Below are 18,270 nucleotides of genomic sequence, written 5' to 3' on the forward strand. Positions count from 1 at the left end.
TGGTTTCCGCCGAGGCGGTTCTGGAGGACGACGCGGTCAGCCCACATCCACCCCGGCAGCATCCGCCTCAAAGCCTTCCTAGTCCGAGCTTTCAGGCCCATTCCATGCCAGTGGGCGGCAGAGTTCGCCATCACCTGCTCCACTGGCAGTCCGTCACATCGGACAGGTGGGTGCTTCAAATCGTCCGAAGGGCCTACTCCCTCCCCTTCGAGACGACCCCTCCAGCCATGCCACCGCAGCACCACCGTATCTCGGGGGATCATTTGAATCTTCTCCACGAGGAAGTTTCGGCCCTCTTGGCCAAGGGGGCCGTCGAGCGCGTTCCTAGCCCAGAAGTAGGTCGTGGTTGTTATTCCCACTACTTTCCGGTTCCCAAGAAGGGAAAAGGGGGCCTACGCCCTATCTTAGACCTCCGGAACGTCAATACCTTCCTCCGGAAGGACAGGTTCAAAATGTTAACTTTGGCTCAGGTTCTAGCTGCCGTAGACCCTGGAGACTGGATGGTAGCGTTGGACTTGCAGGACGCATATTTCCATATTCCCGTCCTGCCGGCCCACCGGCGTTACCTGCGGTTCACGGTGGGTCAGGAGCACTTTCAGTTTACCGTGCTCCCCCTCGGCCTTACCAGTGCCCCTCGGGTGTTCATGAAAGTGATGGCGGTGGTCGCAGCTCATCTGCGCAGATCAGGGGTTCCAGTCTTCCCCTATCTCGACGACTGGTTGTTGAAGGCGGGCTCGCCCCAGACAGTCGTCTCCCACCTCCAGACTACGGCGGATCTCCTGCATTTGCTAGGGTTTTCCATCAACGTGCCGAAGTCACACCTGAGCCCCTCTCAGAAGCTCCTCTTCATCGGAGCGGTTCTCGATTCGGCGCAGTTCCGGGTCTATCCGCCGGAACAGCGGGTCCGGGATATTCAGGCCCTGATTCCCATCTTTCGGCCTCTATCCTGGGTTTCGGTCAGGCTAGTGTTGCGGCTTCTGGGGCTGATGGCCTCCTGCATCCTACTAGTGCATCACGCCAGGCGGCGCATGCGGGCTCTGCAGTGGGACCTGAAGTTTCAGTGGGCCCAGCATCACGGCAACCTGTCCGACCATGTCTTGATCTCGGAGGGCACTGCACAGCAGTTGCAGTGGTGGCTCACGGACCGCGATTGGGTCACGGGCAAGAGCCTCTCCCTTCCCCAACCGGAGCATGTCGTAGTGACGGATGCGTCCCTCCTGGGATGGGGTGGCCATATGGGAGAGGCGGAGATCAGAGGCCTCTGGTCTCCGGCGGAGTCTCGTCTCCACATCAACCTGTTGGAGTTGAGAGCGATCCGACTTGCACTGAAAGCCTTCCTTCCCTCTGTCAGGGGAAGTGTCGTGCAGGTGTTCACGGACAACACCACCACCATGTGGTATTGCAACAAACAGGGCGGGGTGGGGTCGTGGACCCTTTGTCAGGAGGCTCTGCGCCTCTGGACGTGGCTGGAACACCAGGGCGTCACCCTAGTGGTTCAACATCTGGCGGGCTCTCTGAACGCCAGAGCAGACGAACTCAGCCGCCGGTGCATGATGGATCACGAATGGCGTCTGAACTCCGAAGTGGCGCAAGGTCTCTTTCAGCAGTGGGGAGAGCCTTGGTTAGATCTATTCGCCACCGAAGAGAACGCACAATGTCAGCAGTTCTGCGCGTTGGAATTTCCAAGGCGGCACTCGCTCGGCGACGCTTTTCGTCATGAGTGGAGTTGCGGTCTGTTGTACGCCTTTCCGCCTATACCACTTCTGCCCAGAGTGCTGAAGAAGATCAGGCACGACCGGGCCCAAGTCATCTTGGTGGCTCCGGATTGGGCACGAAGGTACTGGTATCCCGAGCTACTCAGTATGTTGACCGATCCTCCGATACGTCTGCCCCTTCGGGAGGATCTTCTGTCGCAGCAGCAGGGGACGGTCCTCCACCTGAACCTGTCCAGCCTCCACCTCCATGCGTGGAGATTGAGCGGCGGCAGTTGATGCCATTTGACTTGCCTCCTAAAGTCTGTGATATCATTCTGGCAGCCAGGCGTCCCTCCACAAAGACGGTATACGCCTGCCGGTGGAACAAATTTGTGGCATGGTGCACAGCAAAGGCTGTGGATCCCCTTTCCGCCCCTCTTTCTGAGGTTCTCCTCTTTCTTCTTTCTTTGGCCCAGCAGGGCTCTGCCCTGGGCACCTTGAAAGGTTATCTTGCTGCCATCTCTGCCTTTTTGCGGCTTCCTGATCAGCCTTCTCTTTTCACGTCCCCTGTAGTTACACGCTTTCTAAAAGGCATTACTCACACGTTCCCTCCTGTCCCTTTTGTAATGCCTCAGTGGGACTTGAATCTTGTTCTCACATTTCTAATGTGCGCTCCCTTTGAGCCTCTTCATAATTGTCCTCTTCGTCTGCTGACGCTTAAGACTGCTTTTCTGGTAGCCATCACCTCGGCTAGACGGGTGAGTGAGCTCCAGGCTTTATCATCAAAGCCTCCTTTTCTCTCTGTTCATCCGGACAAGGTTGTCCTTCGGCCTCGTCCCTCCTTTCTTCCGAAAGTGGTGACCCCCTTTCATCTTGGGCAGTCTGTCACCTTGCCCACCTTCTTTCCTCCTCCGCATCCTTCCAAAGAGGAAGAGAGGCTCCACCGTCTGGACCCAAAACGTGCGCTCTCCTTTTATCTGCACCGCACAAAGCAGTTCCGGGTGGACGACCAACTTTTCGTTGGATACGTGGGTGCTAAGAAGGGGAAAGCTGTGCACAAACGGACCATCTCTCGGTGGGTCGTTTTGTGCATCAAAATTTGTTATTCCTTGGCAAAAAAGGACCCTCCTGTTGGGCTGCGCGCCCATTCTACTCGGGCCACAGCGGCTACTACTGCTTTGGGACGGGGTGTCCCTTAGCAGGACATCTGTCAGGCGGCAACGTGGGCTTCGCTACACACGTTTGCCAGGCATTATTGCCTTGACAGCCAAGTCCGGAGGGATGGCTTCTTTGGCCGTTCTGTCCTCCAGGACTTTCTGGTGTGATCTTGGTTCGCAGACCCACCACCGGGGATGGTATTGCTTGGGTATCTATTCTAAGGTGAGGAATCTAACTAACGTGTTTCTTTCAGATGAACAAGTTACTTACCTTCGGGAACGATGTATCTGTAAGAAACATTAGTTAGTTAGATTCCTCACCTACCCACCCATCCTCCCCGTTCTGCGAACTGACATCTAGGGTTAAGGATATCCCTTTCAGGGCCCTAGAATTTTTTGGCACCAGTGTCGGTATCTTGCATGGCTCTGCGTTCCTGGCGCGGAAGGCTATGTACAAGAACTGACGTCAGCGCGCGAGGGCGGCGTATAAGTACTCCGACGACGTCATTCCGGCGCACGACGCCGACGACGGACGCGGAGCCGCAGACGACGCCTAGCGACGCGCAAGGGGTATTGCTGACGAAAAATCTTCCGGATCCAGTCTGACGCCTGGGGATATTCTAAGGTGAGGAATCTAACTAACTAATGTTTCTTACAGATACATCGTTACCGAAGGTAAGTAACTTGTTCTTATCCGCCGGAGCAGCGGGTCCGGGATATTCAGGCTCTGATTCCCATCTTTCAGCCTCTATCCTGGGTTTCGGTCAGGTTGGTGCTGCGGCTTCTGGTGGCCTCCTGTTAGTGCATTAGGCCAGGTGGCAAATGCGGGCTCTGCAGTGGGACCTGAAGTTTCAGTGGGCCCAGCATCGAGGCAACCTGTCCGACCATGTCTTGATCTCGGAGGGCACTGTGAAGCAGTTGCAGTGGTGGCTCACGGACCGCGATTGGGTCAGCGGCAGATCCCTCTCCCTACCTCAACCGGAGCACGTAGTAGTGACGGATGCGTCCCTCCTGGGATGAAGGGGCCACATGGGGGAGGCGGAGATCAGAGGACTCTAGTCTCCGGCGGAGTCTCGGCTCCATATCAACGTTTTGGAGCTGAGAGCGATCCGACTTGCACTGAAGGCATTCCTTCCTGTTGTCCGGGGAAGTGTGGTGCAGGTGTTCACGGACAACACCAGCGCCATGTGGTATTGCAACAAACAGGGCGGGGTGGGGTCATGGACCCTTTGTCAGGAGGCTCTGCGCCTCTGGACATGGCTGGAACATCAGAGCATCACCCTGGTGATTCATTATCTTGCGTGTTCTCTGAACGCCAGAGCAGACGAACTCAGCCGCCGGTGCGTGATGGATCACAAATGGCGTCTAAACTCGGACATGGCGCAAGGCCTCTTTCGGCAGTGGGGAGAGCCTTGGTTAGATCTATTCACCACAGAAGAGAACGCGCAATGTCAGCAGTTCTGCGTGTTGGAGTTTCCAAGGCGGCACTCGCTCGGGGACGCCTTTCGTCACAAGTGGCGTTGCGGTCTGTTGTACGCCTTTCCCCCTATACCACTTCTGCCCAGAGTGCTGAAGAAGATCAGGCGCGACCGGGCCCAAGTCATCTTGGTAGCTCCGGATTGGGCACGAAGGTACTGGTATCCCGAGCTACTCAGTATGTCAATCGATCCCCCGATACGACTGCCTCTTCAGGAGGACCTTCTGTCGCAGCAGCAGGGGACGGTCCTCCACCCGAACCTGTCCAGTCTCCACCTCCATGCATGGAGATTAAGCGGCGGCAGTTGATTCCATTTGACTTGCCTCCTGAAGTCTGTGACGTTATTCTGGCAGCCAGGCGTCCCTCCACAAAAACGGTATACGCCTGCAGGTGGAACAAATTTGTGGCATGGTGCACAGCAAAGGCTGTGGATCCCCTTTCCGCCCCTCTTTCTGAGGTTCTCCTCTTTCTTCTTTCCATGGCCCAGCAGGGCTCTGCTCTGGGCACCCTAAAAGGTTTCCTTTCTGCTATCTCTGCCTTCTTACGGCTTCCTGATCAGCCTTCTGTTTTCAAATCCCCTGTTGTTTCTCGTTTCCTCAAGGGCATTACTCACATATTTCTTCCTGTCCCCTTCGTAATGCCTCAGTGGGATTTGAACCTGGTCTTGACATTTCTGATGTGGGCTCCCTTTGAGCCTCTTCATAATTGTCCCCTTCGTCTTCTGACTCTCAAGACTGCTTTCCTGGTAGCTACCACCTCGGCTAGACGGGTGAGTGAGCTCCAGGCTCTATCTTCTAAGCCTCCTTTTCTTTCTGTCCATCCGGACAAAGTTGTCCTCCGGACTCGTCCTTCCTTTCTTCCGAAAGTAGTGACTCCCTTTCACATCGGGCAATCTGTGACGTTGCCCACCTTCTTTCCGCCTCCGCATCCTTCGAAAGAGGAAGAGAGGCTCCACCGTCTGGACCCAAAACGGGCGCTATCCTTTGATTTGGATCGCACCAAACAGTTCCGGGTGGACGACCAACTCTTTGTTGGATACGTGGGTGCTAAGGGGAGAGCCGTACACAAACGGACCATCTCACGGTGGGTCGTTTTGTGTATAAAAGTTTGTTACTCCTTGGCGAAAAAGGACCCTCCTGTAGGGCTGAGAGCCCATTCCACCCGGGCCACAGCGGCGGCTACTGCCCTGGGCCGAGGAGTTCCCTTGCAGGACATCTGTCAGGCAGCAACGTGGGCCTCGCTGGACACGTTTGCCAAGCATTATTGCCTGGACAGCCAAGTCCGGAGAGATGGCTTCTTTGGCCGTTCTGTTCTCCAGGACTTTCTGGTGTGATCTTGGTTCGCAGACCCACCACCGGGGTTGGTATTGCTGGGGTATCTATTCTATCGTGAGGAATCTAACTAACATGTTTCTTTCAGATGAATAAGTTATTTACCTTCGGTAACGATGTATCTTTAAGAAACATTAGTTAGTTAGATTCCTCACCGACCCACCCATCCTCCCCGTTCTGCTGTAGGAGAGGAGGGTCTGCTTTCTATGTTCACCCCCACTTTTTGCTTTTGCTTCACTGGTTTTCGACTTAGATGTGGCTGTGGGCCTGCCAATCAGACCCACAGCCCAGCTGTTCTCTCTCTCTAAGTTCATACTATGTACTTTAGGTGCATAACCCAATTGGTAAGGATCACCTTATCGGCCCCTGTATAGAGTACCTTAGGTACCCAGGGCATAGGTGTACCCTAGGCCTACCAGGGGCTGCAGCATGTATTATGCCACCCCTGGCTGGCCTTCCATTATGACACAACTGGCTGATCACTCCGCTGGGGCAAGGTCGTGTAATCACCCCTTGCTTAGGTGTAGTATTCCTATACCTACCTTCTATATAGACACATGTGTACCTGTGAGCCACTCCTATGGCAGGCCTTAACAATCCTGGAGGCAGAGTGCTTGGTAACATGTGAGATGGTGCTCTAGCATGAGCTGAGCCTGTCTGCAGCTTATGGAACCATGTCCTTATAGCTGTTCTATGATATAGCCTACCATATACTCTTAAAGTACCTTATAATCTTAAACGGTTATGGTAACTATGGTTTGGCTTTATCAAAACATGTTGTGTAAGGTGTCTAACACTGTGGAATAATACCCCCATACCATTTCTGGCAATGAGGATATTATTCCTCCCTTCTAGAGGGAGAAGACATGTTGAAACCTACTTACCCGGTTAAAGTTAACCAGAGCCCCAGCATCACAAAATTTATGCTGCTGCCACAGACACAAGTCTGACCTCCTGCTGCTGGGAGTCCTTCCAGCGAGGGAGGCTTGGACAATAGGTTTCCTGCCTTGGGAGGTGCGAGCACCACCCTAGACAGGATTTAGTGTATTGGGGCAGGGAGGGATGAAAGAAACTGAACACTGCCTGGGGCACACAAGATGTCCCATGCATAGTCCAGTTCAAACCGGCGCTGGGGCACTCCAGCCCCAGCTCTGGCGCGAAACTGGGCAAAGGAAAGGGGGTGTAACCACTCCCCTTCCTGGTCCCACCCATAGGAGGGACCTTGCAGGTAGCCCAGCCCACTAGCCCAGTATATCAGTAGGTAGCTGAGCCCTGCAGAAATTAGATTAACCTGAATCTTCAACTTGTACAGAAACTCTGGACCTTCGACATTCGACCTCAGGAAGAAGACTGAAGAAATATCCCTTGTGGCCAAGGAGTGACCACCCTGGGCAACCAGGCACCATCCAGCGACCGCTGCTTGCTTTGCGACTGATCCTACGAGGTACGACTGCAGAGACTGACCAGCGCCGAGACTTCCAGACACCTCTGACCCAGACCCACATCTACAGCGAAGCTGAGACCCGTGGAGGCGACGAGGGACGTGGGACCGGTGACTTGGGAAAAGTGGCTAGTACCTGACTAGCACGACTTCCGAGGCTCCCTCGAGGCTGTGCTTGGGGAATTGAGAAACCCCCTTCCCGAGCACCATCTGCAAAGAAGACCAGCTCCCCACACTTCATGTGTTCTGCGTGGGGCCCTTCTGCACCTGAGTTGCTCGACGTGTTGTCCGGTTGCTGGCCCGTTGGCTAGTGACCTCTGCGACGACGAACCTTTGTTTTCACCTTGCTGGTCCGGCTCCTCCAGACTGGCACCCGCTCCTCTGTGAAAGAGAAGCACCCCAGACCTTCCTGGTCTGCACCAGAAGCAAGTCCTCCATCCTGCGTGGGTTCCGCTTGCCAAGGCTTGTTGGGTCCTGGCTCGACTTCGACGCCGCCGACAGCAAGAGCCTTCGTGGGACAGCTCACCTCCTGGTCCTGGTCGTCCTCGACGCCTCCTGGTACCCGTGGCTGCTGCGACAAGCTTCACCTCTTCACCTGCATCTTCACGACATCGCCTGGTTCCTTCCTGGTTCCTTCCCGGCTCCTGGCTGGTGACCTATACTCTGTCCCTTCTGCTTGCAGGTATCCTTCCTTCTTGATCCCATCCTTGGGATCCACTGGACACTCTTCACTGACTGCCTGTCAGCAACTTTCCTTCAGGCATCCATAGGAGTCAACGACGAAACCCGACGCAAGTTCACACCTATGCACCCGCAGCCCGTGGGCTAGGTAACTTGAGTACTTAAGTGCTCACAAGGGTATTGACTATCCAAGGGTCTAGTTTCCGAGTCTCGACTTCCTAGCTATACCAGAAGTGTCCTAAAACTGTTCATTTCTAATAACTTCCATTTCTATCGACTTTTACGCATTACGCGTGAGTGTTTCCACTCTGCACCTGAATCCCGTGGGCCTCTCACTTCCTAACCTTTGGTAGTATAGTGTAGCCCCAGCGATTCCCTAGGCCTAGGCCTATCCTGTGTTCGTGACAGTGGTCCTTATACCACTTACTTAGTATATGGTTTGCGTGGTCCCTAGGGCCTAACTATATTACTTACCTGTGTGACTTAATGTATGCTTAAATATGACTGTGTTGTACTTACCTCGAATCTCATAAAGAGTGCTGAGGGTTTCACTAGAATAAATACATTCTATTTTTATATATATCTGTTGTGGTGTCCTTTCATTTGGTATTCAAGGGATTACATATGGTATAACAGCTGGCTTCACATGCCATTCAGAGTTTAGCCTAAGACTGCTCTTGTCCATGCTACCACTAGGATAGCTGGTCTATAATGTTGACTTTACAACCAATCACCATAAGGGTTGTTTGGACTGATACAAGGTGTACACTAGAATTAGTGACATCATATATCAGGCCAACTTCTCACAGTTCTCTGTATGATATAGATCTTTTTATTTTTACTGAAATGTTAACCTGTAAGGTGTCTCTTTTGCTTTTCATTTTCATGCATGGTTGTTTGTAGTACTGCAAATTGAAAAAAACAAGCTAATAGGCTGTTTTTATTCGATTACTGTTTTTGCAGTGATAATGTACTATTTATACATGTTTGAAATGTGATTCTTAACTATCTGAAGAAATCATAAAGATGCAACCTTAAATACCATTTACTTGATTGGCTAAATATTTAAGATTTCTATGTTTTTTTTACAGGTGTAAGAAGCATGACAAGCACAGACATTCAGTGGTCAGCAATTCTTAGTTGGGGATATATGGATAATATCTTAAGACTGAAGAGCAAACAGAGTGAACCTCCAGTAAACTTTATACAGTGCTCACCCTTTCACCAGGTATATGGTATGAATGCTACACAATGTTATAGACTTCTAAGTTGATTACAGCAAAGTTCCCATAATATGGCTTACTCTCTCTGAAAATGTCCCACATACAAATGCTCTTTAACCTTTGAGTATTAATTACTCCAGGTCTACCATCTGCACACATCTCCTGTATCCTTCACAAGACTTTATGAAAATCTCATTTGAGTAAATTTTTATGAATAGCCTATAGAAATATGGTTGCATGTGCTTTGAACTGAATGCAAAGAAACATAGATTTAGGAAATAGATTCAATAACAAAATCAGCGTTACTCTTGAACCCAGAATTAGTGAGAGCTTAAATACTTTTTATACAACATTTTATTTTTATGAATTTGTAGAAAAAAATAATAATAATATATATATTTACAATTACATATTTTAGATTTGCTGTTCATATAAAAATTAATCACAGTTCTTCAATTGATTTAACATGTGTAAAATTGTCTAACACAGATAACATGGGAAGTCTCCTCAATGTAAACATCAGTATATAGGTTACACATGTGACAAGAAAATATTCAAGGACTGCTGGGCAAAGGGTTGAGCGTTGCTATGGCCTTAGGATGTATCCACAATCCTACGCGCGTTTCGGCATGTGCCTTCATCAGGGGGCCATACAATATTTTCACCAGTACGAATAGAAGATTGAATGAGGGGAACAGACTTATGCGTCTTATTCGTGTATCACAAAGTTTCTCGGTTCCTCGGTATATGTACTACTAAATTATGTCTGAGTCCTAGTAGATGGAGTATGCAGTCTCGCTAGGAAGTTTTTTCTAAGATGTATAAAAAGGGTACGATGAACGGGATATTTCATACAAATTCAGTCTAGATAGACTACGACCCATACGATTATAATCAGACGAATCCGGTTCTCAGAATGTCATGTAAGGAGGAGAAAGGAATTGCATTCGGAGGTTTAAAAATGTGTCCGAATTATATCTAGGAAGTCTTCGTGTGATAGGCAGAATCAAGTGGAGATAACGTTTCTTCAGTAGCTTCAATGGACGAATCCCGTGGGCCTCCCACTTCCTAACTAACGCTAGTGTAGTGTAGCCCCAGCGATTCCCTAGGCCTAGGCCTACTCTATTTCCGTGACAGTGGTCCTTATACCACTTACTTAGTATATGGTTTGCGTGGCCCCTAGGGCCTAACTGTATTACTTACCTGTGTGACTTAATGTATGCTTAAATAAGACTGTGTTGTACTTACCTCTAATCTCATAAAGAGTGCTGAGGGTTTGACTAGAATAAATACACTTTATTTTATATATATATCTGTTGTGGTGTCCTTTCATTTGGTATTCAAGGGATTATATATGGTATCACAGCTGGCTTCACATGCCATTCAGAGTTTAGCCTAAGACTGCTCTTGTCCATGCTACCACTAGGATAGCTGGTCTATAAGGTTGACTTTACAACCAATCACCATAAGGGTATTTGGACTGATATAAGGTGTACACTAGAACTAGTGACATCATACATCAGGCCAACTTCTCACACTGACCCACTTAACTTTTGCTCTCTAGCCAGAGCAAGCTTCTCCTTGGCAAGGGCAAGTTCTTCCCTCTGAATCCTCAGATTAGCTTCCCTCATTCTGGCTTCATGTTCCTTTCTCTCAGGGGAAGTCATTCCCCTGTGAGAGGAAACACTAGAGATGCTAGAGACATGGGAGTGGATGGATTCCCTTGAAGGGGATCTGTCCCTCCGGTTTCTCTGGTTAAGCCCACTTGGGGGTCTGTATGGGGGGACCCCATGCAAACTCCCATGTAAACTTAGGTTAGCCTGGCTAAGTCTTCCTACTTGGCCCTGGCTGTCTACCTCTCCATCTGAAGTCCCATCTGACTCCTCTGTGGTGGGTAGACCCTCCTCTGTACCTAGGGTACCTGCCTGAGAGGCCCTAAGAGCATCATACTCCTCTAGGAGTTGTCTTAACTGAAGGAGGGTAGGGTTTGCACCCTGTTTTATTCCTCTGGAGGTACACGATTGTCTCATCTCCTGGAATGTTAAGGTATCATATCTAGAGGGGGTCTTCTGCAGACCTGACCCTCCTGAGAGAGCATCTACTTGATCTCCTCTCAGAGACATGATCTAGTGAGGGTGTGGTGTGTGCACCTACCTACACTAGTTGTTTCTACTAAACCTCTCTGGTAGTTGTAGTCAGGGTGTGTTACTCCCTTCAACCTACAACTACTAAGTCCAGTAGGACTTAAGTATTATAATCTATGTTATATGTACCTAGACAATATCTGTGTGATCTTTCAATTTAGTATCTCAAGATTACAATGGTATTACAACAGCAAGGTCAGATCCCAACCGCTGCTCACCAATGTGAGAAGTTGGCCTGATGTATGATGTCACTAGTTCTAGTGTACACCTTATATCAGTCCAAATACCCTTATGGTGATTGGTTGTAAAGTCAACCTTATAGACCAGCTATCCTAGTGGTAGCATGGACAAGAGCAGTCTTAGGCTAAACTCTGAATGGCATGTGAAGCCAGCTGTGATACCATATATAATCCCTTGAATACCAAATGAAAGGACACCACAACAGATATATATATAAAATAAAGTGTATTTATTCTAGTCAAACCCTCAGCACTCTTTATGAGATTAGAGGTAAGTACAACACAGTCTTATTTATGCATACATTAAGTCACACAGGTAAGTAATACAGTTAGGCCCTAGGGGCCACGCAAACCATATACTAAGGAAGTGGTATAAGGACCACTGTCACGGAAATAGGATAGGCCTAGGCCTAGGGAATCGCTGGGGCTACACTACACTAGCAACAGTTAGGAAGTGGGAGGCCCACGGGATTCAGGTGCAGAGTGGAAACACTCACGCGTAATGCGTAAAAGTCGATAGAATTACTAGCAGTTAGAAATTAACAGTTTAAGGACACTTCTGAAGCAGCTAGAGAGTCGAGACTCGGAAACTAGACCCTAGGATAGTCACTACCCTTGTGAGCACCGAAGTACCCAAGTTACCTAGCCCACGGGCTGCGGGTGCATAGGTGTAAACTTGCGTCGGGTTTCGTCGTGGACTTCTATGGATGCCTGAAGGAAAGTTGCTGACAGGCAGTCAGTGAAGAGTGTCCGGTGGATCCCAAGGCTGGGATCAAGAAGAGAGGAGACCTGCAAGCAGAAGGGACAGAGTCAAGGTCACTAGCCAGTGACCACGTGGAACCAGGAAGGAACCAGGCGATGTCGTGAAGATTGCAGGTGAAGGTGAAGCTTGTCGTTGCAGCCACGGGGACCAGGAGACGTCGAGGACGATCAGGACCAGGAGGCGAGCTGTCCCACGAAGGCTCTTGCTGTCGGCGGTGTCAAAGTTGAACTAGGACTCACCAAGCCTTGGCAAGCGGAACCCACGAAGAACGGAGGACTTGCTTCTGGTGCAGACCAGGAAGGTCTGGGGTGCTTCTCCTTTGCAGGGAAGCGGGAGCCAGTCTGGAGGAGCCAAACCAGCAGTGAAGATTTCGGGATGCGTCGTCACAGAGGCCACTAGCCAACGGGCAAGCAACCGGACAGGCGCGGCAAGCAGGAAAATGCAGAAGGGCCCCACGCAGGACTCGTGGAGTGTGGGGGGCTGATCTTCGGTGCAGATGGTGCTTGGGGTTGGGGCTTCTCAATCCCCGGTGCACAACTTCGAGGGTGCCTCAGAAGCTGCGCTGGAAGATACTAGCCACTTTTCCCAGGTAGCCGGTCCCACGTCTCTCGTCGCCTCCACGGATCTCAGCTCGGCTGTGGATGTGGATCAGGGTCGGAGAAGTCTGGAAGTCAAGGCTCTGGTCGGGCTCTGCAGTCGGTTCCTCGTAGAACTTTAGCAAAGCAAAGGGTAGTCTCTTGATGGTGCCTGTTTGCACAGGGTAGCCACTCCTTGGCCACAAGGGAGATTCTTCAGTGTTCTTCTTTCGTCGAATGTCGAAGGTCCAGAGTTTCTGTTCAAGTTGCAGGTTCAGGATAATCTAATCTCCTGGGGCCCAGCTACCACTCTTATACTAATCTGGGGGGCTGGGTTACCTGCTAGGTCACGCCTTATGGGTGGGACCTGGGAGGGGGGTGGTTACACCCCCTTCCCTTTGTCCAGTTTCGCGCCAGGACTGGGGCTGGTGTGCCCCAGCACCGGTTTGAACTGGACTATGCATGGGACACCTTGTGTGCCCCAGGCATGTCTCATTCCTTTCAGCCCTCCCTGCCCCAATACACTAAAGTCTGTCTGGGGAGATGCTAGCACCTAGTTAGTTAGATTCCTCACCGACCCACCCATCCTCCCCGTTCTGCGAACTGACATCTAGGGTTAAGGTTATCCTTTTCAGTCCCCTAGATTTTATTTTTGGCACCAGTGTCGGTCTTTGCATGGCTCTGCGTTCCTGGCGCGGAAAGCTATGTACAAGAACTGACGTCAGCGCGCGAGGGCGGCGTCTAAGTACGCCGACGTCATTCCGGCGCACGACGCCGACAATGGACGCGGAGCCGCAGACGACGCCTAGCGACGCGCAAGGGGTATTGCTGACGAAAAATCTTCCGGATCCAGTCTGACGCCTGGGGATATTCTAAGGTGAGGAATCTAACTAACTAATGTTTCTTACAGATACATCGTTACCGAAGGTAAGTAACTTGTTCATTTAGCGCCTCATGCCACTGTGTCCCTTGGAGCTCTTTCAGAGTATTAAGGTGCTGTTTTTTTCCTCCCAGAATTTCTGCAGGCACCTGTTTATTAGGTAGAAATAGACAGCCTCCGCTTCCCCCATACCACCAGCCATGCAATCCGCTCTGTCTCCTGAAGTCGTGTTGCCGCTTAAAATGTGTAGCCACTTCCATTGGGAACTTTTTCCTCCCGGTCCTGTTTCTCCTATATTCCATTCCACCCCCACGATATTATGAAACGAGGAAGCATGTACTAGGGGGTCCCCGCTGGCCTTATTTGTGAGGCCGTTTACGTCGCCTTGTCAGCAACTCGTCCGGGGCGGCCCAGTCACCGCATGGGTGTCTCGGGGCTCACGTGATGTTAGAAGCTGAATTCCCTTCCAGCAGCATTCACTTTGATCCCAGCGCTGTCAGAACAGTGAGTCGCGGCCACAGCCGGACGTTCCTCGCTTCAGTAAAAGGGCACTGATAGATGGCAGAGGGTTTCTCAGGTACTCAACACACGTCTAGCAGTCATTTCTTCCTATGTGGGCAGGATAAAAGGTTGGATTATGCCGCCGGGCAGCAAGAGCCTCACTTCAGTGCGGCCATCTTGGTCGTGTGCCACCTAGCGCCCCTCCACACATTCCTACAACCTTCAGAGTTCAGTCTCCCGGGTTGTAAGTGCATCAGCCATTATGATACATAGAGTGGCCATGGGGGGGGGGGGGGTGTGGCCTAAGGCTGATGGAGTAAACCGCTCTATTCAAAGCTCCTCACGGTCGGGCCCCATCTGGCACCATCCTGATCCCTTGCACCCCTGCTGGTGCCCGAATACTTTGCTGTATACTGTCGGGGGGAAGCTACTTATCTGGGTGCTGGTCCGATGGCTGCATACCCCGGAATCAGTGACGGCAGGTCTGGGCGGCGGCCTATGTGCTAAGATGGCAGAGACCATAAGATATAACTGAGACCCAAAGGAGCCTGGGAGTACCGGGACCGCCAGAGAAGATAGTGCAACCTACCTTGAGAAAGCGCTGCCCAGGCGGGGTACTGCGATGTCTGCAGCAGAGAGCGGACAGCAAGGGCTGGAGCGGAGAATCCCTGGAAGCGTAGAGTGAGGCCCCATGACCTGGGAGAGCCGAGCGCTGGAAAGCGCCTGACTGCATCGGGCAGCAGCTGGCTGCTGTGCAGACTTTGGGCGCAGCAAACTGATCGGAGAGACGGGCAGCACAGGACGAGGGTGAGTACTGATTGCTGACGCCGGCCTTGAGAGGAGAGGCAGTGATGTGAGGCCCTGGACTGGGCCCACCTGAAGGTAGGATCAGGGAGCGCCGATAGCAGAGCTGCTGCTGCTGAGGAGACTCACGCCCCTGCGACGATACTGGAGCAACTGCACCGATACATGCTGTGAGCAGCGGCCTCACTGGGGGGATGGCCGGCATCGCAGTAGCTTGGCCCTGAGTGCGACACTGACCATCACTACCGGCCTTCAGCTGATACCCTATGGGAGAAATTAAGGCCCTGGACACATTTATTGCGAGGTTTGGGAGAGGGAACTCCCGCTGAGAAGGGCTCAATGTCACCGGGAGCCACACTAAGGGATCCTGCTCGCTAACTACACATCACCTCTGAGATCCCATCCCTTACCTTACAGCCAGCTGAAGAGGGGGGCACTGAGGCCTATCCTAGACCTCAGGGCCCTCAACCGCTTCCTCCTGAAGGAGCAGTTCAAAATGCTCGTGTTGGCTCAGGTCCTGTCTGCCCTCGACCCTGGAGACTAGATAGTGGTGTTGGACTTGTAGGATACCTGTTTCTCTGTCCCTGCCTGCCAGCCCACAGACTCTACCTGAGTTCACGGTTGACCACGAGCATTTTCAGTTCACCACGCTCCCCTTCAGCCTTACCTGCAAATTCTAAGGTAAGGAATCTATAGCTAATATATGTCTCTTACCGAAGGTAAGTAACTGGTGCATGAGGACAAGCTGGGCTTATCCCAACTCGTAATACAGCTGGCAATATCAGATACCTGCTCACTGTCCTGGCCGCAAACATTGCAGAACCAGGAGGTGGTAGCGAATTTTGCTGTTGACATAGAAAAAGTGTTTGACTGCCTAGAGTTGACATACCTGTACGAAGTAATGGCGAACATGGGGCTGGGGAAAGGTTCATAAAATGGACAAGACTCTCATATACTGATCCTACGGCCAGGGTGCGCACGGGGCGGACCATCTCGCGGGGGTGGCCGGTAGAACGTTCACCAGGCAGGGATGTTCCTTTCCCCCCCCGACTGTTTTCCCTGGCCATGGAGCCCCTCGCACTGGCTGCCAGAACAGGAAGAACATATCGAGGACTGAATGTAGGACAAGTGTGCCATCATATAGCACTCTATGCGGATGATCTGCTGTTGTTTTTAGCTGCTAGGGTGAGGATTCGGCAGGGACCTGGACCCTACTGGAGAGATTTGGTCCCGTCTCAGGGCTTAATGTGAGCTGGCTAAAGTCCATACTCTTCCCAGTGATACCATCCGGGAGACCTCGGAAGGCTGCGATGGGAACCTAGCTGTCTGCCGTACCTGGGAGTTCACATTTATCATACTTGGATGGATATCGATGGTGGCAACATAGGGAGGGCCTAAGGGCATCTACATACTTCTGGCGAACCTTGTCGCACTCTATAGCTGGTAGAATTGGGGTACTCAAAATGATGGTGCTTCACCGCTTTCTGTACTTCTTCAAAGCACTCCCACTGTGAATTCCCTCTGCCTTTTTCAAGGACCTGAGCTCCCAGATGCTCTTATCTAGGGCTCAGGACGCTGTAGCGTTGCCCTTGCAACGGACGACAGGGGCGGGAGGTATGGCGGCCCTTGATTTTGAATCCTACTATGTAGCGAGATAACTACTGTGGTTAGTGCGCAACATAGCTCCCGAAAGACGACAAGCAGAAAATGTGTAAGTGGCTGGCTGGCTATTATGCAGACTATTACATATATTCCTCAGGGCGAACAGGTCAACAGGAAAAGACCCCCAGGCGCTTAAGGTACAGGCTAGATGCTGGAGTAGGGGTATTACAAAAAATAGGAGTGACGATCCCGTTCTTGTCACTCATTCCATTAGAAAGAGCTCCTACTGTTCGAGGAGTTCCTCACTGAGTATATGTTGCCACGGGGGTATTTCCTATTGCATAGGGCGGCAATACGTAATACTAGACGGAAACACTAGAAAATGGGCTCTACAGAACCCCCATCCCAACAGACTTGTTACTACATAGCCTTATCCGCGGGTACCATTAAAGGGGTCTCCTGCCTCTATAGGGCACTTCATGCGAATTGGTTGCGCCCACTGGAGGCGTTACCTCTCCAGTGGGAAGAGGAGATGGGTGCCCCAATATCGACAAAAGACTGGGACAAAATACTAACAGGAATACCTAAGGTATCCAGAAACGCACGTTTTAGGCTGATAAATTATTATGTCCTCCATAGGGCCTACTTGACCCCTGAACGCATAAGAAGATACTTTCAGGTGGAAGGAGCAGCTCGTCCCGCTGCGGTGAAGTACAAGCGCATATTCTGCACCTGCTATGGGCCTGCCCACACCTACGCGAATATTGGGAGGGAGTGACACACATAGTGGGGGAGGTCATTGACAAGGAGATCCCTCGCTCCCCAGCTGATTGTCTACTAGGGTGGTTCCCCCATGCAGCAAAAAACAAGGTCACTAGCAAATTCGAGAATTTGACTTTAGTACTAGCGAAACGCGAAATAACCAGGAACTGGGAATCAATGAGGGACCCAAAGGTGACTACCTGGAAAGTTGAACTCTAAAAATGGCCAGAATGTGAGGGAAGAATTCTGATGAGGGAAGCTAAGAGAGGGCTGTGACACATGGACATAGCCAGGGCCTGGGAGACCCTAACACATGAGCTAACACATCTGGATCTCGAGAATCAGGAAGAGGAGGGAGGAGAAGTATAGAGCATGGTCTCACACCATAGACACAACAATAATAATGAGACTACTTCTATAGCTGCTATACGATCTAAACGCCATAGACTTATATATTGACCCAATACTGCATAGCCCTTTATACTGCGCGCTAGCTGGGGGATGCATATAGGACTACACGTCATGTATACGAACTTCAATGTAGCTGTAGAGAACTCACGGGTCGGTGGGGGTGAATTTTGATGTTTTCGTTTTATTGCTTGTAGACTTAATGAACAGCTTGAATAATACTCGCAGTGAACAATCCTGCAGAGCTTACATAAGTAGACTCGCTTTGCTCTGTTAAATGGAATGTTATTATAAACGCTTAATAAAATGTTTTTTTTTAATAAAAGATACATAGAGTGGCCATGTGTCATTACGTGATGACCATTTCTAAACTGGCTGTAATAAACCCTGTCATTTTTGGCATCAAACATGTTGGAATTATACCCCCACACCGTAAATGGTGTGGGAAGTATGATTCCATGCACTTTAAAACTCCTCCGGGAGGCCCTCAGTGCTCCCGGTACCAGTCTTCTAGACCCGGACAGCACAACATGGCTGCTGCCTACCAGAGACACGATTCTGCCCTCCTGCTGCTGAGCCAAGCTTGAG

The 18,270-nt window shown here is 50.9% G+C and overlaps 1 protein-coding gene across 3 annotated transcripts in view; it reads left to right on the plus strand.

The window, feature by feature from the left end:
* LYST (lysosomal trafficking regulator) overlaps positions 1-18,270 on the plus strand; it is a 3,752,809-nt gene that overhangs the window by 3,313,600 nt on the left and 420,939 nt on the right. For all 3 annotated transcript variants that reach the window (XM_085611970.1, XM_085611971.1, XM_085611972.1), the window contains one exon: positions 8,873-9,009. In XM_085611970.1, coding sequence (XP_085468096.1) covers positions 8,873-9,009 — 137 coding nt within the window. The remainder of the gene's footprint in view (positions 1-8,872; positions 9,010-18,270) is intronic.

Source organism: Triturus cristatus, chromosome 6 (assembly GCF_964204655.1).
Source record: "Triturus cristatus chromosome 6, aTriCri1.1, whole genome shotgun sequence".
Taxonomy (NCBI): Eukaryota; Metazoa; Chordata; class Amphibia; order Caudata; family Salamandridae; genus Triturus; species Triturus cristatus.